This window comes from Pistacia vera, unplaced genomic scaffold (genome assembly GCF_008641045.1).
Source record: "Pistacia vera cultivar Batoury unplaced genomic scaffold, PisVer_v2 Contig849, whole genome shotgun sequence".
NCBI classification, from domain to species: Eukaryota; Viridiplantae; Streptophyta; class Magnoliopsida; order Sapindales; family Anacardiaceae; genus Pistacia; species Pistacia vera.
The window spans coordinates 70915-93418 of record NW_022196722.1 but is presented as its reverse complement, the minus strand read 5'-3'; the positions used below and the strand labels follow the sequence as shown (position 1 = coordinate 93418).

Genomic DNA, 22504 nt, shown 5'->3' with positions numbered 1-22504 from the left:
AAATTATACTATATTTTTAAAAATCTGAAATTCTTGCAAACAAACCCAAACACCTTCTTCTTCCTCCCGCCATTAACGTATCTCCATCTTGGTTGCTGTTTCTTCTTATCTTTGTTTACATCTTCTTCTTCGTCTGCATCTTGTTCTTCGTCTACATCTTCTTTTTCCTCATTCCTCTATATCTTCTTGTTTTTCCGCCATTAACACTTTCTTCTTCCTCCACCATTAACATCTTCTCCACCAAAGATCCCACTCCTCCTCCTCCTGACATTTCGTGTAAGTATGTGTATATCCTCTTTACATTTTATATTTAGATTTACAAAGATTTAATAATTGATGGGGTTTGGGTTATGATTTTGATTTAGTTGTTTAGGTTGTTGGGTTGTGTTTGATGTAATGCAAGTTGAAAGGAGTGAAATTTGTTGAAAATTTATTCTGGGTATGTGTTTTGGGTATGAATATGATGGACCGATTGTAGGTGGAGATGGCTGAAAATGTGTTTTGGATCTGATGGATCGCTTAAGCGATCTAGTACATGACAGTCATGGTCCACTGGATGAATCGTACACTTGATATGTTTAATATAGACNAGTAACGGTTTGGTTCTGTGACAGGCTATTACGAAACTACCCTTCACCCCATTCCAAACCATAGTCCATTCTAAGCCAGCCCATCCCAAACCGCCGCCACAACTGGCCAAACCACCATCATTCCAAACCAGCACCGCTGTCAGCCCACCCTACAATCAATCAACAAATCAAATTCACTCCAAAACACAAGTGGTGGGTGACGGTAGTGGCAAGGAAAATCAGCAGTAGCGGGGAAAACAACCAAAAAAAAAAAAAAACCGACAACCAATCAACAAATTAAATTCACTCCAAAACACAACAAAAACGCAACAAATCAAACTCAAAACAAAGGCTCTAAATCAACCCAAACCCAGTTGTCGCGCAAAGAGATGGGGAAGTGATGGGTGGCGATCGGTAACCAAACGATTGTCAGGGATGGAAGGGGTTTTCGAGAGGGGAGGCCAGTGAGGTGAATGGCGTTGACGGGAGGGATTTTTGTTGCCAGAATCGATGGGAAAATGGAAAAATAATGCAAACCCTAGATTTGTGGTGGTCGGCGATTAAGGGGTTTTCTTGGATGGAGGTGAGAGGGGTTTTGGTGTGTTGGTTAAGGGGAAGTGATTGCTGGTGATGGGGTTGTCCGGTGACGCCGGAATTAGGCGGTTGGGCACTGCACTCACGGGAAAGGCAAAATCGTGCGATGAAGAAGAAAAAAATGGAGGAATGTAAGAGGGAGATGGATAATCACCGCTAGATCTAGGCTTCATTACCGGAAAGGATCAGAAAATGGCTGGCAGGGACGCCGACAAAGATGAGAGAAAGCGGAAGATGAAAAGGCGAAGGTGGAGGTGGAAAGAAATTTGAGATTTTGGGGTTTTTAGGATTATTTTGTTCTTTTAGTATCAAAATAGAGTAAAGACTATTTTAGCCTTTTATTATTAAAATAAAGAAAACAGAGTTAGTTTAGGGGTGAAAATCTGAAATAAAAGGAAATGGGGTATCTGCTTAGGATTTCGCCAAACCTCGGGTGGAAACATGTCGGTTGCTCTAAATAAATAAAAATCTAAACGCATTTAGTCTCGCTACAAAAGCTTCCAGGTTAATTCTCACCTCTTTACGAAGAGTAAATATCCCGACAGCGGGTCTCACGGGGACTCCCTGCACCTGCTCGTCACAAAATATCGCTTCTCCCCTTTCTTTATTCCTCATTCAACAAGGAGAAGTCTAATATTAACAAAAATGGACGCGTACCAACAGCCCCACCGGTACATGAGGCCACCGCCGCCGCCTCCACAGCCACCACCCACGGCGGATCATCATCTTCACCACGTAACCTCTAGACAAGCAAATGTGAAACTAGGAAGTCGGACGTCACGTCAAACAAGTCTGAGTAGTTTTACAATGACAATTTTTATTAAGTGGGTGCACTCTATCTATTGACATTATTTAGCCCTTCCGGGCTTCTTTCCAGAAAAATTGAGTGGCAAATGCACTTGTTACAGTGACAGCTTCTGTTAACGGTGTATTATAAAAGATGAATATGAGTAATTATTATTTAGCCCACGATCTATTTTTACCAATTCTTTTACACCCGGACATGACAATGGAGTATTAGTTGTCACATCATTTATCATACGGAAGGATAGTTGTTCCCAGGAAGAAACGAGGGGCAGTTTATTACAACAAATAAAAAGACTATCAAGTTTTATTAATTAAATTGATTAGTGCTTAATTAGGCTTAATGAAGTATTATGTAATCTTTTAAAAATTATACTATATTTTTAAAAATCTGAAATTCTTGCAAACAAACCAAACACCTTCTTCTCTCCCGCCATTAACGTAACTCCATCTGGTTGCGGTTTCTTCTTATCTTTGTTTACACTTCTTTCTTCGTTGCATCTTGTTCTTCGTCTACATCTTCTTTTCATCATTCCTCTATATCTCTTGTTTTTCCGCCATTAACACTTTCTTCTTCCTCCACCATTAACATTCTCCACCAAGATCCCACTCCTTCCTTCTCCTGACATTCTGTAAGTATGTGTATATCCTCTTTACATTTTATATTTAGATTTACAAGATTTAATATAGATGGGGTTTGGGTTAGATTTTGATTTATTGTTTAGGTTGTTGGTTGTGTTTGATGTAATGCAAGTTGAAAGGAGTGAAATTGTTGAAAATTTATTCTGGGTATGTGTTTTGGGTATGAATATGATGGACGATTGTAGGTGGAGATGGCTGAAAATGTTGTTGGATCTGATGGATCGCTTAAGCGATCTAGTCATGACAGTCATGGTCCACTGGATGATCTACACTTGATATGTTTAATATAGACATAAACATTCTATAACATATCTGTTTAATATGCCGTAAAAGAAACTATTTAATAGATATAATAAACGGTCATGGTCTAACGAACGAATTGACATCTGATATGTTAATATGACGTAAACATTCCTACATCATATATGTTTAAATAGCCATAAAAAAACTAATTTAATTAAAATAATATTGGTATGGTCAACTGAATGAATCGTACACCTGATATATTTAATATAGTATAAACATTCTACACCATATTTGTTTAATATAGCCGTAAAGAACTAATTTAATTAAATATAATATCGGTTATGATCCACAAATGAAATCGTACACTTGTATGCTTTAATATAGACGTAACATTCTACACCATATATGTTTAATATAGCCAATAAAAGAACTAATTTAATTAAAATTAAACGGTCATGGCCACTGAATGATCGTACACCTGATATGTTTAATATAGACGTAAACATTCTACACACATATGTGTTAATATAGCCGTAAAAGAACTAATTTAATAAAATATAATAACGCATAATCTATTGAACAAATCTACACTTGATATGTTTAATATAGATGTAAACTTCTACACCATATATGTTTAACATAGCGTAAAAAGAACTAATTTAATTAAAATTAATAAGGTCATAGTCTATTGAACAAATCGTACACTCTGGTATGTTTAATATGATGTAAACATTCTACACCATATGTGTTTAATATAGCTCCGTAAAAGAACTAAATTTAATTAAATATAATAACGGTCATAGTCTTATTGAACAAATCTACCTTGATATGTTTAATATAGATGTAAACATTCTACACTATATTGTTTAATATAGCCGTAAAAGAAACTAATTTAATTAAATATAATAACGGTCATAGTCTATTGAACAAATCGTACACCTGATATGTTTAATATAGATGTAACATTCTACACCTATGTTTAACAAGCCGTAAAGAACTAATTAATTAAAATTATATAACGGTCATGGTCACTATAGAGATGGCATGGGCCCGCACATTTTCGGTACCTGCCTGGCCCGAAACGAGGCTGGGTTACACGAGGTTGGAGGGCTTGGGCTTGGGCCGGGGCTGATTTTAAGGACCGACCTGGGTACGGGCCGGGCATGGTACATCTTTAGGCCCGGCCCGGCCGTAAAATTTTAGTATTAATTTTATAATTTACCCTTATATATATTTTAATTCAATATATCTATATATATATATATATATATATATATTATATATAGATATATATATAATATATATATAATATATATATCTATTTTCCCAAACCCTAACCTCAATTTTATTCCATATTGAAGGTTTACATGTTAAAATTGCCTTAAATGAGTTAGATGGTTGGTTCAACTTATAAAAGTGGATTTCACCAAACATATTATGCCACAGCTGAAAAGGAGTAGTAATAAAAATTATGAAGTTTTATTGCTCAATTATTGCTTAAATTATTGCGGACTAGCTTCAATTAATATTTAAAAACTATTTCTAAATTAAAAATATAAAAAATTGAAATTATTTAATATTTAAAAATAAAACATTATTAAAAAAGGCGGGCTTGGGCCGGGCCTATGGTATAAAAAAAACCTGGCGGGCGGGTTGGGCTTTGCTATATCACCCGTAGCGGCTCGGGCCGGGCTTGGGCCTGGTCATGAGGTCGGGGCTTGGCCTGGCCAAGGGGTACCCGGTCCCGGCCCGGCCCATTGCCATCACTCCACTGATGCTGACGTAACCTGATATGGTTTAATATAACGTAAACATACCATTTCTACACCATATATTAGTGTTAGCTTGGGTAAAGAAATTAATTAAAATAATATAATGGTCATGTGCTACTGAACAAATCGATACGATATTGTTAATATAAACGTAAACATTCTACCCAATATGTTTAATATAGCCATAAAGAACTAATTAATTAAATATAATAACGTCGGTCTTGGTCCACTGAACGAATCTGTACACCTGATATGTTTAATATAGATGTAATAATTATATAAACATAAATGTTTTAATATAGTCCGTAAAAGAAACAATTTAATAAAATATAATAATGGTCATGGTCCATGAATGAATCTACCCTATATGTCTAGATAGGTTAATCACTAAACCAATCTAGTGAAATCACAATAAAAAATATCAAATACATTGGATCGCTTAAGAGATTTCATTCTCGCTTAAGCGATCCTGTGTATTTAGACCTTAGTCACTTAAGGATCTGGTTGTATTTGTCATTGTCCACTGAAGAATCGTACACCTTATATGTTTAAGATAGTGTGTTAACGCTTAAACCAATCTAGGAAATACATAAAAATAATCCAAATACACTGGATCGTTAAGAGAATTTCATTTCTCGCTTAAGCGATCCTGTGTATTTAGACTTGTACACTTAAGAGATCTGGTGGTATTTATGTTATCGCTTAAGTGATTCTATGCTTTTACACTTGGTGCTTAAGCGATCATGAACAGATAGAATCAATAAGTGCCCGACGCACGTCGCTTAAGCGATTTTATTCTATCGCTTAAGCGATCCTTTGCTTTTAACCTGGTCGCTTAAGCGATTACCCGAGGCAGAATAAACTTCTGCCTAGATGCACAATCGCTAAGTGATTAAGTGTATCGCTTAAGCGATTCTTCGCTTTTACTATGGTCGCTTAAGCGATCATGAACAAGACAATAAATAGTGCCCAGACGCAGGATCGCTTAAGCGATTCTTCGCTTTATTATTGGTCGCTTAAGCGATCTACGATCACTAAGCGTCAGGAACAAGAAAATAATAAGTGCTAGACAGCATGATCGCTTAACGATCCTTGGCTTTTAACGTTGGTCGCTTTAGCGATTTATAATCGTTAAGCGATCGTGTCTGGGCAGAATCAACTTATACCCGATGCACAATCGCTTAAGCGATCTAAAATCGCTTATACCAGATCTCTTAAGCGCTCTTCTGTCATACCAGATCGCTTAAGCGATCCTGTCCGACGCTTGGAATTTGCGTCAGCATCCTCCTTTTCAGTTTCATTTCACTATGCCCTCCCTTGTTTCGCCAATAGAATGTTCCTGACGCCGTCTCCTCTCCTAGTGGAGCAACTTAGTCATCAGAAGTTACTCCACCACACACTTCTTCTTCTCCATTTTTGTAACCCAGTCGTGCCTACAATTTGGGAGGTTATATGAGTTTTTTTCTGTTTCTTCAAGGACTCGCTATTATAACTTAATCGAGAATGGCAGGAATGAAAAAAATGCAAAGAGCAAAGAAATTGAGAAATTGCAGAAAATTGGAAGAAAAAACGAGGGGGAAGAACCTGAGAGAATGTGTTCTGTCTTTCAAATTTTAAATCAACTTCTCTTTATATACTCTAACCCACAAATATTAAATCTTTTCACCCAATCCTTTTTGTGCTTTAATTACACTTAAGTATGCCACGTCATATTTTTAACCCAAAAAAATCAAAAAGTTTTCATGACCATTTTGTAAATGGAAACTTGGATGGTCGGACAGCTAAATTCCTCGAGAAGAATGTCATTCTTTATAAAATGAAGATTGTTCTTAAATAACAACATTCATTTCTTACGAAGGAACAACTTCTTTTGTTGTTTCTAGTAATGTCTTAGGTGTGATGGGAGTTGATGTATGTATCAATCTACTGACATGTTAGAGTTGTAAGAAAAATTGGAAGATTGGTGTAGTTGCAGCATTTTTCAATTTATGTACTATGTTATGTTTTATGAATATCACCTCTATTATTTCTTTCTTAAAAAATAGAGATCTTAATTATAAATAAAAGAGGTAAACGACTATTCTCATCCGAGGTTTAGTGAAATCCAAGGGGATACCTTGGGTCATTTGTTCCAAATCCACCCTATAATGAAGTTGTAGGGAACGTGTGCGTTAACCCACAAAAGGCCCACTACCCAGCCCAATTGTTTGAGTTGTTATATGGTTTCTCTCATGCATATTGAAATTGAGATCAATTGATTACTCAATTATCTTATAATCTCTTCTTCAGCATGACAGGATCGAAAACTAATTTGACTGTAGAATTCTTTTAAGTTAACACTAAATACTTAAACTAATAGGTAAATAACTCAATAGTAGTTGAGCTCCAACTTGCCTTTTCAAGTACCTTGCTGATAGATTGACACAACCATCAGCAAATACCAACACAAGTATTAACCCAAGACACATACAATAAACTAATAATTTAATTTATACAATGAAAGGATTCAAACACAAGATCATTTAGTCAACATGGCTGTGATACCATTTTAAGTTATAACTTAACCTAGAAGGTTGAGCAGATAGGAAAGTGCATGATTATTTAAGTTGTAACTATTCTTCCATTGTTGTTACTACTGCAATAGCTAACTGGCATGCAATTGAACAGGTACCTGTACTGCAAAATGTTAGCATTTCAGTGAATCCAAGTGAAGTGGTTGCAATTGTAAGTGTTTCATTCACTCACCTTGGTCTTTCACGTCCACAACCATCATAGTAACTTATATGCCAAATTGTAATTTTTCTTAGGTCGGTCTTAGTGGTAGCGGAAAAAGCACCCTGGTGAATCTTTTGCTCCATCTTTATGAACCAACTAGTGGTCAGGTAGGTTTCTTTGTCCAATTTTGTGGTTCCAACATCTTGCAGTTCATACTAGGAACAGAAGACAATTTTATGACAATTAAATGAAAGATATTGCCATCAGGAATAAATAAATCAGCATTCACTCCTTCTTGATTGGTTATATATGTATAATATTATTTGATTCAATACAGCAACAAAGTAAAAGGCGATGTATGTGATTGGTGTCAAATTGTTTTTCTTATGATTTTAATCATACAATCTTTGTTTGTTGATGATGCTTATATCATTTATCTTTTAAACACTCATGATCTTGTGATTACCATTTTAATCAGCAATTTTCTGCTGTACGTTCATTGTTTGTTATGCAGGTGATCATTAATCGAACCTGTCATTAGCAATAGTATTTCTAATTTTAAATGTTTTTTGGTGGCTTCCCTTTGAAGAGTTTGAACCAAAAAAATTGATAGCAGATATTCTGTTCTCTTATTATTGTTATTGTTCTAATTAATAGTCAGTTGAGTTTTCATCAGTTCCTGTAATTGCAGATTTTGATAGATGGCTTCCCTCTTAAAGAGCTTGACATCAAGTGGCTGAGGGAAAGAATTGGATATGTTGGACAGGTTCTTTGTTAATTCATTTCACCCAAAAATTAATAAAATTCAGTAAGTGAGATAGATCTTTCCTCAAAAAATTGTTTTGAACAGGAACCAAAACTTTTCCGCATGGATATCAGTTCAAATATTAAATATGGATGTACTCGAGAAATAAAGCAGGAGGATATTGAGTGGGCTGCCAAGCAAGCATATGCCCATGACTTCATCTCATCGCTGCCCAATGGTTATGAAACACTTGTTGATGATGATTTGCTTAGTGGGGGACAGAAGCAGCGAATTGCTATTGCTCGTGCCATTCTTAGGGACCCTACTATTTTGATCCTTGATGAAGCCACCAGTGCATTGGATGCAGAGAGTGAACACAACATCAAGGTAGCTACTTTTGGCAATAGTTCAGTTCCTTGCTAATAAAAAAGAGAATTCATAAGACCTAAACGATCTATATTTTCTGTATGTAATGTATATATTTGCCACTCTATCTAGGGTGTTCTTCGTTCTATGAGAAGCGACAAGATGACAAAGAGAACTGTACTAGTAATTGCACACAGGTAAGTACAATCCAGTATCCCATACCTTCCTTTATGTGATTTTTTTCGAGTCTGTAGTTAAATTATTCATCCTCTACAGGCTTTCCACAATACAAGCAGCCGACAGGATAGTGGTAATGGATGGTGGCCGCATTGTTGAGGTTGGTACTGTAGTTTATTTAGTTTGGACTGCTGCTATCATGTCTATCATTGATTCTGAAAGCATTACCATCATTTGCATGATTGTTAACAATTCTATCCTCATTAAACAAGGGAATGCTTCACCCACAAAAATACTCCATGAACGTAATTTTTATTCCATCACAGATGGGCACTCACGGGGAGCTTCTCCGGAAAGAAGGCCTGTATGCAAGACTGACCAGAAGACAAGCTGATGCAGTAGCATGATTGTGTGATAATACATCGGACGTTGGTCTCCTTATTTCAACTTATTTATGAGGAGATAAAGGTTGAAGCTATTTTTTCTACGGCTGACCCTTGTGTTTTATACCCAACAACAGAACTGAAGATGAATTATACAATTAAGCTGCAATGCCTCCGATCCTCCATGAATATACGAGGACGCCATAAATGGAGTGCAGCAGATGTAACCAAAATTCATTTGTTGTAATTACCAGTGTAACTCTAGACAAGCAAATGTGAAACTAGGAAGTCGGACGTCACGTCAAACAAGTCTGATAGCTTTACAATGACAATTTTTTATTAAGTGGGTGCACTCTATCTATTGACATTATTTAGCCCTTCACGGGCTTCTTTCCAGAGAAAATTGAGTGGCAAATGCACTTGTTTACAGTGACAGCTATCTGTTAACGGTGTATTAATAAAAGATGAATATGAGATAATTATATTATTTAGCCCACGATCTAGTTTTACCAATTTCTTTTACAACTCCGACGTGATAATGGACAAATGAATTGTTAGTGTCACATCAATTTCATCATACTGAAGGATAGTCGTTCCTCACGGAAGGAATGGTCATTCTTTATTAAATGAATAATTGTTCCTTAAATAACAACTATTCATTTTCTTACGAAGGAACAACCGTTCTTATAGTTTATTTCTAGCAATGTCTTAGGTGTGGTGAGAGTTTATGTAATAGTGCCAATCTATTGACATGTTAGAGTTGCAAGAAAATGTTGTAAGATTTGGTTGTAATTGCAGCATTTTTCAATTTATGTACTATGTATGTTTTATGAATAATCACATCTATATATTTCTTTCTTAAAAAATATAGATTCTTAATTATAAATAAAAGAGTAAACGACGTATTCCCATTCGAGGTTTGGCGAAATCCCAAGCGAATACCCTTGGTTCCATTTGTTCCAAATCCCCACACTTAAATGAAACGTTGTTAGTGACGGTTTGGTTCTGTGACAGGCTATTATGAAACTGCCCTTCACCCCATTCCAAACCATAGTCCATTCTAAGCCAACCCATCCCAAACCGCCACCACAACTGGCCAAACCACCCTCATTCCCAACCACCACCGCAGTCAGCCCACCCTACAATCAATCAACAAATCAAATTCACTCCAAAACACAAGCGGTAGGTGATGGTAGTGGCAAGGAAAATCAACAGCAGCGGGGAAAACAACCAGAAAAAACCCACAATCAATCAACAAATTAAATTCACTCCAAAACACAACAAAAATGCAGCAAATCAAACTCAAAACAAAGGCTCCAAATCAACCCAAACCCAGTTGTCGCGCAAAGAGATGGGGAAGTGATGGATGGCGACCGATGACCAAACGACTGTCAAAGATGGAAGGGGTTTTCGAGAGGGGAGGCCAGTGAGGTGAATGGCGTTGACGAGAGAGATTTCTATTACCGGAATTAACGGGAAAGTGGAAAAATCATGCAAACCCTAAATTTGTGGTGGTTGGCGATTAAGAGGTTCTCTGGGACGGAGGTGAGAGGGGTTTTAGTGTGTTGGTTAAGGGGAAGTGATTGGTGGTGATGGGGGTGTCCGGTGACGCCGGAATCAAGTGGTTGGACACTACACTCACGGGAAAGGCAAAATCATGTGATGAAGAAGAAAAAAAATGGAGGAATGTAAGAGAGAGATGGATAGTCACTACTAGATCTGGGCTTCATTATAGGAAAGGATCGAAAAATGGGTGGCGACGACACCGACAAAGATGAGAGAAAGTGAAAGATGAAAAGGCAAAGGTGGAGGTGGAGAGAAATTTGAGATTTGGGGTTTTTTAGGATTATTTTCTTTTTTCAGTATCAAAATAGGATAAAGACTATTTTAATCTTTCATTGTTAAAATAAAAAAAAAATGAATTAGTTTAGGGGTGAAAATCTGAAATAAAAGGAAATGGGGTATCTGCTTAGGATTTCGCCAAACCTCGGGTGGAAACATGTCGGTTGCTCTAAATAAATAAAAATCTAAACGCATTTAGTCTCGCTACAAAAGCTTCCAGGTTAATTCTCACCTCTTTACGAAGAGTAAATATCCCGACAGCGGGTCTCACGGGGACTCCCTGCACCTGCTCGTCACAAAATATCGCTTCTCCCCTTTCTTTATTCCTCATTCAACAAGGAGAAGTCTAATATTAACAAAAATGGACGCGTACCAACAGCCCCACCGGTACATGAGGCCTCCGCCGCCGCCTCCACAGCCACCACCCACGGCGGATCATCATCTTCACCACCATCACTTCCTTCACCAACAGCAGACACAGCAAGCACCAAGACCGCCAGTCCCTACACATGGCAACCAATGGTACTCCAACCAATTCCACTACCAACATCCTTCATCTCACTCTCCATCTCCTCCGCCTCCTCCTCCGTCTCAGTGGGCTCCACCTCCCGCTTCTTCTTATCCTCCACCTCCTCCTCCTTCTATTCCTTATCCTGCGCACCACCACCACCCCAACATCAACAATTACCCTCTTCCTCCTCGACCTCCCGCGCCTCTTCAGATTTCTCAATCTTATCCTCAGCCCAATCAGGTAGTTAACCTCGTTTATTTTTTGTTCGTTTTTTATATATCTGGCGATGCGTACTCTTTAACTTTATCAATAAAATCAATATTTGTAGGATTGGAGCAATCCGAACTGGGGTCATCACCAGCAAAGTTGGGATTACACTGGTAAGCAGTTGTTTTCCGTTTTGGTATTTGAAAGTTCGCTTCACTGTTATTACTGTGGACTAGTTTATTGCTAAACATTTTTTGTTGTCGCTGCGTCATTTAATTTGTGATTGATTTGTCATTGGACTGATGATAACATAGTATCCCTGTCATTTTTGCCCCAACTCTATCATGCACTTTCTGAAATTTGTGGGATAATAAATCTCATTGTGATATTTAAGGCAAAACTTTAGAACTTTAAAAGCAAGTTCATCACTCTTTCATGAACTTTAGTAGCATCTTTGTCTCGAGTTATGAATTAGGGGCTACTTCTAGACCCTACAACCATGGTCACCAGGAAACTTTGTTGAATATAATACTCCAAGTAGGTCACACAATGCAATTTAAACCCTTGACCTCAGGCTTTTACCACTAAGCCTAACCCTCTGGGTGCATCTATGTTTCTTAGTTAATAGATTGAGCCAAGAAGTATTATCAAAATGATGATTCATGTGCATGCTGCCAAAACAAACATATTACTTTCATGCTTTCTTAGTGAGTGCTGACGATGGCATGAAGGGGTCTTGCTTCAAAATATAGGAATGTTAAGATGTAAAAAAAAAAAAAAAAAAAAAAAAAATTGTCCATTCTGCTCTTTTTATTTTTTGACATATTTGTATCTTCACAGAATGTTGCTAAAAGGTGATCCTGATCTCATGGTTTATTTATTTATTTATTTTTTTCTCGAGTATATTTAACTTGGGTTTGATTTTATTGATCTTTGTAATTACCTTTAAATGATTCTTGTAATGGCAGCCCACAGCGGTGCACAAGATTGGGCTGCCAGGGCCAAAGAATGGGCCAATGCAAGGGCTGCAATGGAGAATCAGCATCTGCACTCCCAGTTTACGCCAGCTTCCAGACCAGAAGAACAAAATCATTTCCATGATCAGTATCCACAAGCTTCTGATTTTCATTATGTAGATACCCAACACCATTCACTTCCTGCATCTGGTTATCAACAGTTTCCAGTGCCAGCTGCATCTTCACAGCAGCCACCAGTGGCTTATCAACAGGAGACTTCATCTATAAGTTCTGCTCCGTCTTCATATATTCCTGATGTGCAATTACCTTACGCTGGTAGAGATGGATCTTCAGCTGGAGAAGCAAATGCCGGATTTCCTCATCAAGAAAATTTACATTCCAGTCCATCTGTTCATCAGCAGGAGGTACCTTCTAGTTATTCTTCTGTTACAGGTAATAATACTCTGAGCATATTGAACTTGCATGTGAAGCTTGTGCTCAAGACTAGTTCTGTCGACCTCATCTTTTTCTAGTTGACACTATCTTTCTTGTGTTGATACTACTCATCAATGCTACCTTTCTTAGAGCTATTTTTGTGAAAAAGTATCAAGATTCCAGCATTTCAACCTCACTGTTTTTTGTGTATTCTTTTGTCTTTTGAATTCTTTTTCTTTTTGTATTGTGTTTGGACAGGGGCTGGAGAATTAATACTCCCATCTGAAGATTTTTCTGTTTTTCATTTATTTGTTTATTTGGAAAGTAGTTGATTAAGCATTCATGCTATTGAGGTGTTCCTTTTCCCTTTTTGTTGGCAATATGAGCATTCTTCATCAGTTTATAGTCTTCTGTTTGGATGATTTATTGCATTTAGAGTCCAAATCCCTATGATAATAATTTAATGGTTCATGATGATATTTGTGACCAAGGAAGGAACTGTATGTCACTTAGGGTTTTTTTTCTATGCACGCTTACTGGCTCATTGAGTTATGCTCTTGGTTCTTTGAAAGAGGTATATATGGTTATCTAAATAATATGGAACTTTATTAGATAGAAATTATGGTGTAAGATAAAAAAGAAAAAAAATTGGGTTCTGGGCACTGGGAACCTTGAAATTGAAAGGATATACTGATAGAGATTGATGTCTTACCCCTTCAAAAAATTTTTAAGATGAAGGTTAAACTCTGAATGATGGAAACTATTGATGTTGTGACTGAAGAATTATTACAGGTCATTTTCTTCGTGAAAACATCTACCTCATTAAATGTTATTATTTTTCTTCTTTTACATTCTTTTTCTATTTCTTTTAAATATTTGGTTTGTTTACCTCTGAATCAAAACTAGTTCCTGCTATTGATTAAATTCTTTTTGAAACATAGGGGTAGACTATATAATTTACAACTATGTGATTTAGAAACTATAACATTTAATGTTGGCTTATTGTTCTGCAGGTTCAAGCCCCCATGTGGATTTATGTTTTAAATAAAACGTAATCATGTGAAAAAGATTACAAAATGGGATCTCATTTTATATTTTTATTTTGTTATTATAAGAACACCCATTCAGATGCCTGGATTATATGGCATATCAAGTGAATTATAATACATAACAGACCAGGATTTGAAAGTTATCTCTTATTTTTCTGCTGTAAATAAGAGATAGAGACTAGTAGCTTATATTAATGAAAATTAGGGTATATTACATAGGAATGAAAGTTTCTTATCCTTATGTGTATATTGAATTTCTGGACCTTCTATATTATGAACCTTAATTCTGCTGAAGTTTTGTACTCTGCACCACACCTCTAGCAAATTAATTGTGGAATTAAATTTCTATTGCTCATGATGTTTTGTAACTTTATTTTATATTTTCTGCCTGCTTTTTGACTTCTTGCATGATGGCAGGTAAAGAAGAGTGTGAAGATCAAAAGGAGCACATTTATAGATCATTTTCTATGCCCATTTCCTCGGCTCAGGAAGGGCAGCCCTTTGCATTTGGGAATCAAGCAGTTGATCCAATGGCGGATCTTAGTGATCAACCATTAGATTTTGCACCTAGGTTTAACCATGATCGTGATATTCATATGCAGTCTAGTTATGCTGCTGCTCATCATGACTCAGTAGGAACGCTAAGAGGTGTTGACCCTGCTGCAGCAGTGGCTTCTGTTAATTCATGGAATCCCCCTGTTGCATCTGGTGTAGGTTATCCTCCAATTCCACCTGCTCTTCAGTCAGGGCCACAGGTAATGATTCTGACTTTGTGCGTACTCCTTTGACATATGTTGTTTGTTGAGATTACACTTACATGCTTTATTTTTCAGCATGATCCTTCCATTGCCATACCTTCAGTTCCTGGACCTGTTGCACCTCAATTTGGAAGGTTTCCGGGACCGGGATTCCAGCCAGCAATTGCGTCTGCCAGTGCTTTTGGCCTTGGTGCAGGAGCTGCACTTCATCCCTCAACAGCTTTCCCAGGTGATGCATATGGGGTTTCTAGTGTTTCTGAACGTCCTAAAAAGGTTATTACTCCTATACACTGGTTGACTTTAATATGTTAATAATTCTTGGGTGCACACCGACGTATGAGCTACCCATGCACACTTATCTCTTATGGAATTTTTTCCAGGCTCCTGTGCCTAACTGGCTTAAAGAGGAAATAATTAAGAATAAAGCTGCCATCACAAAGTCATCTCTAGAGAATCCAAAAGGGGAATCAGAATCCATTGACGATGAATCTGCTCCTAGATCATCTGGGAAAGGTGATCAGGCAGAGAGCAAAAGCCTTGATTCTTCTAAATCAACTGAAGAAGAGGATGATGATGAGGTTTGATTTCTATATCTGTTTATCCTGATGATGAGGTTTTATTTCTATATCTGTTTATCCTGATGATGAGTTAGTTCTCTTTCAACGGGTTATTATTATTGTGAAATTAATGTAACTTGTCTTTGGAATTTGACCTATACATTTGCTCCATGCAGGATTACGTGGAAGCAGCTAGAACTGCAGCGATTAACCAGGAAATTAAACGCATCCTAACTGAAGTTCTTTTAAAGGTTAAGTTGCCTGAAGACTTATGTTTTTCTAATTTACTGTTTTGCTTTCATAGTTGTAATTGTAATGTTTTGAACAGGTTACTGATGAACTCTTTGATGAAATAGGTTACTGATGAGCTCTTTGATGAAATTGCGACTAAAGTTCTAATGGAAGATGATCTTACAATTGAAGGTGAGTGCATTACGATATTTGAGACCTTGTTTATGAATTCACAGTGCGAGCATTGAAGTAAGCTACTGCTTTCTGTCTTTCAAAAATTCTTTCTTGTGATGTAATTTTTTTATAATTGCAGTTGAGCACAACAATATTTTACCGAATCATAAGGTCTCACCACGTCCTCCAGCTGTTCCAACGACTAAGGCATCTGCAATGGTACTAGTTCCAGTCAAAGCCAGGGAATTTGAGACTGAAGAAACCAGTGAAAAAACTAGTTCCAGCTCCCCTGGAGATGTTTTAGGTCTTGCAAATTATGCCTCTGATGATGATGCTGGAGATGATGAAATTCAGAATTCCAGTATGCCAAACTCTAGAAATTATGCTGTTCAGCAGTCAAGCACAAATAAGCTTTCAGAAGAGGTTCGTAATGCAGCTGAAAATGGTTTACCTGTGGTACTTGAGGAGCATAATCGAGGTCAGAAAAATTTGGAGTCTGATCCAAGAAAAAGTAACGCATCTACATCCAGAAATAACAACAATGGTGCAAGAGATAGGGATAATGAAAACAGTGTTGATAGTGGAAAATTGCTGGATGGAAATAATGGTTTTGGGTTGAATATTACGTCAGGAGAAAAGATTGGAATGAAAACAAAATCTGAACTACCTGGTGTGGAAAGATCAACGAATGATAATTCTCAAAATACTGAAAACAGATTGAGATCAGTTAAAAATGATCGACATGAAAGTAAAAAGAGTTCTAGAAAAGATAGTGGTAAGGAAATAGAGATTGGTGGTGGGGCAGGTGAGAAGGGAGCTGAAAATCGTAGGAGGGAGGATGAAAGACATTTAAGAAAGGAAAAGACAGATGATCGGAATGGTTCAAGAGATAAAAGGAAAGATTATGATGTTAGGCCTGAGGAAAAATCTAAGGAATCCAAGTCAAGAAAAAGATCCACTCATGTTGATGTCAAGGAGGATAGAAGACACACAGAGAAACACCATAGATCTAGTTCCAAATAAGTTATTGATAAAGAACATAAACAGTCAAAGGAGGAGGATTCATCAAGACATAAATTTACTAGTGACTCAAGCAAGCATAAGGGAAGGCGCTCCTCTTCAGTTAGCAGTAAGGGTAGAAACAGCAAGGACAACTCAGTCGGTCAGGCCAATGAGTCAAGCGATGACACGTCAGATGACTCTAAAAGGTTTGCCATTGAGATGTTTATCTTTTTTTTTTTTTTTTTTTTTTTGTTTTTTTGGCCTCATACTCTGTATAAAATCTCATGTCCTGTTATATACTGCAGGAAGCCACGTTCAAGAAAACGTAATTTGTCTCCATCGCCTGACAGGTCTAGGAGAAGGTAAGCATTTATTAGATTTTGTCACTTCTGCTCATGCTTCCTGTACTATTCCTATGTATCTTCAAAGGTTGAAACTCTATTTCTTGTTTTATGTATCTTTAAACTTTAAAATTCTAAGTGGTCAACACTTGAAAAGTGAACTGACCCATTATGATTCAAAAAAACATGTAACATGAAAAGTTGGTGTTTTATATAAAAGACAATGCTTTGGTCACCAAAATAACTTGAAATGAAATCATAAATTAAGTGTCATTCATATGAACTTGTATCAAACAAATTGGCTTCCTCAATGTTGTGAGACAAAGTAACCCAAGGAATTAGTCAGTAGGTAGGCCTGTGGTTTGTTCCCTTAAGCTTGTGTTTAAATCCTTAGGGACAAATACCTTACAAGAAGCACAAGTTTCTTGTTTTGCAAAGTTTATAGTGTACAATGAGTGCTCAACATTGGAATTCTAGTTCACCAAACAGGTTGAGGTATTTATGGGTTCCAAAAAAAAAAAAAAAAAAAAAGCTTTTAGATACAGTGAAACCATTGGAATCACTGAGTGACAGTGGTCTAAATCCATGAGTGATGCAATGGCCCAACAGAGGATATTTTTTAGTTAATATGTTAATTTGACAGTGATGGATAACGATTTAGTCCTGTCAGGGGTTCTTTTGTTGTTTCAGTGTGTGCAGCAGTGAACTTGATTTAATCAATAATAATTGCTGACAATATGTGAATTAGATAGATGCTTGATACATTTTTTATTTAATTTTTTTTTCCCATCCTCACCATTCTCTATATCTTTTTGTTGTTTTGATCTCTTGGTTGGAACTTTGATTTAAGTGGCTTCTGGTGTAGTTCAAGACTGCTTATTAATGCATATAAGCAAAATGAGGTTGCCATCTTGAATTGGAAAATTTGTTCAATGAATTAATGAAATTAGGTTTGTGAACTGAATTTTGATTCTTGAGGTAGGAATCCTTGTTTATTGCAATTATAATTTTTTTTGTCGTACTCCGTCATTAAGCTTATTTAGGTATTGTCTAATTGACTGCACATTCTGAGGCAATCTTATTATATTGTTAAGCTTATTTAGGTATTTACTAGTTGTCTGCACATTCTGAGGTAATCATATTCCATTATTAAGCTTATTTAGATATTGACTAGTGAACTGCACATTCTAAGGTAACATATACATATGGTGGCGTCACTATTCTCTCATTTATGCCTTATTTTAGCAAACAATACAGCAGCAATATTTGTTTTTTTTCTTTTTACTTATTTTTTATTCTTTAAAAGTATATTAATGAGCTATATATGACTAAATGATTCATTCCAATTGGTTTCCTATCCTGGTGGGGATTTGCATCCCTACTATTGAGTGAACATTTGCTAAGTTTTATTATTCTCATACAATCCTAGTTAACATTTTTCTTTTTCTTTAAACTGGTATTTAAGTTGATAAATGTAGTAATAGGCTGTTATTGTGAGAACTTGATCTGCAGTTGAGTGCTTTTTCCTGATATGTGTAGCACATGCATTGTCTGACGTATTGGTTACCAATCTATAACTTGATTTTTTCGCTGAGAATAAATGCATATTCTATTTACGCCAGTTTGCTGACTCAACCTAAAGCAAATAGCCAGCGCAGAGAGAATGTCTAACATGTTATCACTTGAATGCACAACACTCAAAAACCTTGTGTATTGGTATTCAGTTTAAGGTTGTATTTGTTTGTTTGATTTTTCAATTCATTTAGAGTAAATTTGATTTTGATTGATATAAATATACCTACATGTGTGTGTCTGAAATGTTATTTTGTTGTCTTTTATCTTGTCCTGCTTATGATTGAACATAACTATTTTTTGTTTTACGAATCAAAAGCATCTGAAAATCAACATTTTGGCACATACTTTCTTATAAAAGTTGTGTGAATATTTATTAGTATTTTATGTGGTAGAAACATTTAGAACCAATAATTTAACATAATCTAAACCAAACTTGTTTGGAATTTATTATGTTGTCCACATATTTCTCTAAAGTAATGTGTGTTTCTATAAACACTAACATGTATATGATAAGTTGATATGTTAAGCAATATAGTATTGTCATGTAGGACTATACATTGATTGAGATGAGAAATTTGAGATATTATCTAGATTTATAGCATTTTATTAGTTTAATTTCATAAACCAAGAAAATGGATTGGTCGTTTGGTTCAAAGAAATGAAGAGAAAAGGATATGTTATGTAGGACAAGATAGTAAATTTATGGATCACACGTGGAACTTTTAAGAGTTCTTATAAATACAACCATAAAGACCTTCTGTTTCAGATAAAAGATTAAAAAGTCTAAATTTTTTACATATTATTCAGTAAAAAACATTATAAAGTCATCATTAGGATGTTTTGGGATGACTATTATAATAATGTTTTCAGTTTTTTTCCCCTAAAATAACACTGTAGTTGGTAGTCTTTGATGAGTGGGATCCTTTGTCATTAATGCCAAAAAAGAAATGACAAGCTGGATATTAAGTTTTGACTCTATAGAAGGCTAAGCATATCTCTCATGAATTATATAATATTGAACTTACCGTATCAGTATGATGGATGTTTTCATTTCTAGACAAGTTATGCGGTCACCACATAGCAAGCACTCTCAGCGCAGGCATTCTCCCTATTCTTCTCTTGAGACGACCAGGTATGTTGCCACATTGTCTTAAGATTAAGATTGTGTTAATGTTTATAAGACATACACAACCATCATTATAACAATATACAACTCAGGTGAAAGTAGCAGGATGCCAAATATTTGACTTGTATTTTTTTTTTTTTTTTTTCTTGGTTACAAACTCAAAATTTTTCTTGATTTATTAACTCTACTGTTTTGGCAGGGGAAGGTCAAGATCCAGATCTCCTGTGCGGAGGCAGAGATGATTAGAGGTTATATTTTCTTAGTGTTGATCTGAACTCTCAAGCACAAAGAATTCTGGTCTGGTTTTTCCGAAGATTTGATGTACCTGAAACTGGAGATTTTGCTTATGAATCTATTGCATACTCGATGACCCTGATATGAAATTAATGCATGCTAAAGGAAGTTTAAGTCCTGTTCAATTTGGTACGGGAATTTTATCTGAGGTAATTCTATATGTCTTTAGATGATGCATATATCCTTGTACAATGCCTTGCCCAGTTTTAATAGAGATTTGTATCTCAGTTTTTTGGCTTAGGCTTGCCACGTTTTTCGAGGTGTATCCTGTATTTCAGTAGCAAATGTGTAGTTCCTTTTGTTTCATCACTTCATGTATTATAAGATGAATGGTAGATATAAAGTTAGTTCAGCATTTTAGTGCAACCTTGTGAATCACAATAGCAGACACTCTAATGGTTCTCCAAGTCCGTAGATTTGCTGCTGGCTGGTCAAATTCTGCTTGCTGGTTCAAAGCCCTTCTCAGTTCTCATATTGAAAGTAATGACATTGACTTCCTAATCATTTCAAACATCTTGTTTTCATCAGGATTTTAAAACCTGGACTGGACTGATCGGGAATTGGCCCCATCTTCGATCTAGGGACACTTTGAACCCGGTTTCAGGCATTGATCTGGATTGACCCAAGTTTGAACCAGTAGAATAGTACCGAACCATCGGTTCAACCAGATTGGTGGCTAAACTAGGTCTCTAAAATCCCTAAAACCAAAATCTCTATTCCAATTTAATTCTCCAATCTTCATTCTTTGCTTCGCATCCTTAGGTTGACCTACTTAGGCCGCTCTGCGACTTTGTCATCTGCCTGTTTGCTGTTGGTCGCACTTCACTCGGCCTTTGAGTGATTAGTGAGTTTGATTTTGTTGGCATTTGAGACAAGAATTAATAAAAAAATTTGTGGCACATGGTGGTGTTTTGTCATTTGTGGTGGATTAGGGTTTCATGGTGGCCTGGTGGTGGTTTTTCTGGTTTTGGGTTGATTTGAGGTGGATTGCAGTTGCGATGGTTAGGGTTTCTTGGCTAGTTTGCAGGGGTGTATTTGTTGGATTTCAAACCTATAGGATCATGGGTATGTTTGTTAAGTTTCAAACTGATTGGATTTGTTGACGTCATCAATTTGATTGACCAGTTCAACTGATCGGATTGCCCGACCTGGGGATTGGCTCCTTGACCAGGTCAAGGTCAAGTCGGGTTTAAAACCATCGGTTTTCATTTGGATAGCTACTTTTACGGCAATCCACTAACATCAGATTAGTTTAATCCTTTTATTTTCTTTTGTGGCGAAAGCAAAATATGTTTAGTCGTCAAATTCTCTGAAGGATACGATGAGTACTAGGGGTGTTCGGTTCTGGGTATCTTGTATTTTTTGAAGGAACTAGAATCGGAACCAACGGTTCCTTGAAATTTGGAATCGGAACTAGAACCAGAATCGACAGTTTCGGTTCTTAGGTACCCAGAACCAGAACCTATAACAGCGGTTTCGGTTTAGGTTCTGGTTCTGGGTACCCTATAAAATTATATTACCCCCCAAAAGTTTTTAAAAAGGCAAAAAAACTTTAAAAAACTTACAAATACCCCCTTGGTACTTGTTTAGCAAAAATAAAATTACAAATTATAAATTCAAAATTACAAACTCTATTGCTTTGTAAAGGTATATTCTCAAAAGTCAAACTAACTTATTTTAAATATTATGAAATATAAGTATAAATGTATTCACATTACTTTTTCTACAAAAGTTTTTATTAATCCCCATACTTTTTAATTTTATTTTATATTAGTCTTGGTTCACGGTTTCGGTTCCTAACTATAAGAATCGGAATTGTACAGTAACGGTTCCAAAAATTTGGAACCGAAACCTACCAGTTGACGGTCGATTCTGGGTAGGAACAGAAACCAATACTTGGGTATCCATTGGTTCTGGTTCCAATCGATTCTTTTGAACACCTCTAATGAGTACTATTGGTTGAATATAATTAAAAAAAATGGAGAAAACCACTTGGGATTCATTTGCCAACATGATAGGGGCTGCGTGGGTAGTCCACTAGAGACCACCTCTACCTCCGGCCCCATTAGCCAAACCCCTTAAACATTTTTTTGTTAGTTTTATTTTAAAAAAAATAGAGTAAATGACAGTCCCACCCAAGGTTTGATGGAATCCCAAGTTGGTACTCCATGTTATATTTATTCCATGTTCTCAACCTTAAAATAACAATGTTAGCAATTTTTAAGGTTTGGAGGGCACAATTATCATAATGCCCTTAACCCTAAATTAATAAATTATGTTTTAACCCCTAAATTAGTAAAATTATAAAATTTTAACTTATCATTTTATTTTCAAATTATGCCAAAAACACCTTTGGTCACTACACACCCTTGTCAAAAATAGCTTGATCTGGGCTGTTTATGACGACGTCAAACCCCCTGGTCACCTCCATCA

At 36.3% G+C, this 22504-nt stretch overlaps 2 protein-coding genes across 2 annotated transcripts; both read left to right on the top strand.

The window, feature by feature from the left end:
* Nucleotides 1-7204: 7204 nt before the first annotated feature.
* LOC116118564 (ABC transporter B family member 26, chloroplastic-like) lies at nucleotides 7205-9482 on the top strand. The gene is made up of 7 exons (XM_031404542.1): nucleotides 7205-7351; nucleotides 7435-7509; nucleotides 8034-8108; nucleotides 8193-8474; nucleotides 8586-8650; nucleotides 8730-8790; nucleotides 8957-9482. Exons 4-7 carry the CDS (start codon nucleotides 8211-8213, stop codon nucleotides 9035-9037), a joined length of 471 nt encoding a protein of 156 aa, XP_031260402.1. The 5' UTR covers nucleotides 7205-7351; nucleotides 7435-7509; nucleotides 8034-8108; nucleotides 8193-8210; the 3' UTR covers nucleotides 9038-9482.
* A 1598-nt stretch (nucleotides 9483-11080) lies between these two features.
* Nucleotides 11081-20311, top strand: LOC116118546 (trithorax group protein osa). The gene is made up of 11 exons (XM_031404522.1): nucleotides 11081-11606; nucleotides 11695-11746; nucleotides 12542-12982; nucleotides 14431-14768; nucleotides 14847-15044; nucleotides 15152-15349; nucleotides 15505-15579; nucleotides 15685-15751; nucleotides 15873-16941; nucleotides 17041-17097; nucleotides 19709-20311. Exons 1-9 carry the CDS (start codon nucleotides 11217-11219, stop codon nucleotides 16754-16756), a joined length of 2643 nt encoding a protein of 880 aa, XP_031260382.1. The 5' UTR covers nucleotides 11081-11216; the 3' UTR covers nucleotides 16757-16941; nucleotides 17041-17097; nucleotides 19709-20311.
* Nucleotides 20312-22504: the final 2193 nt, after the last annotated feature.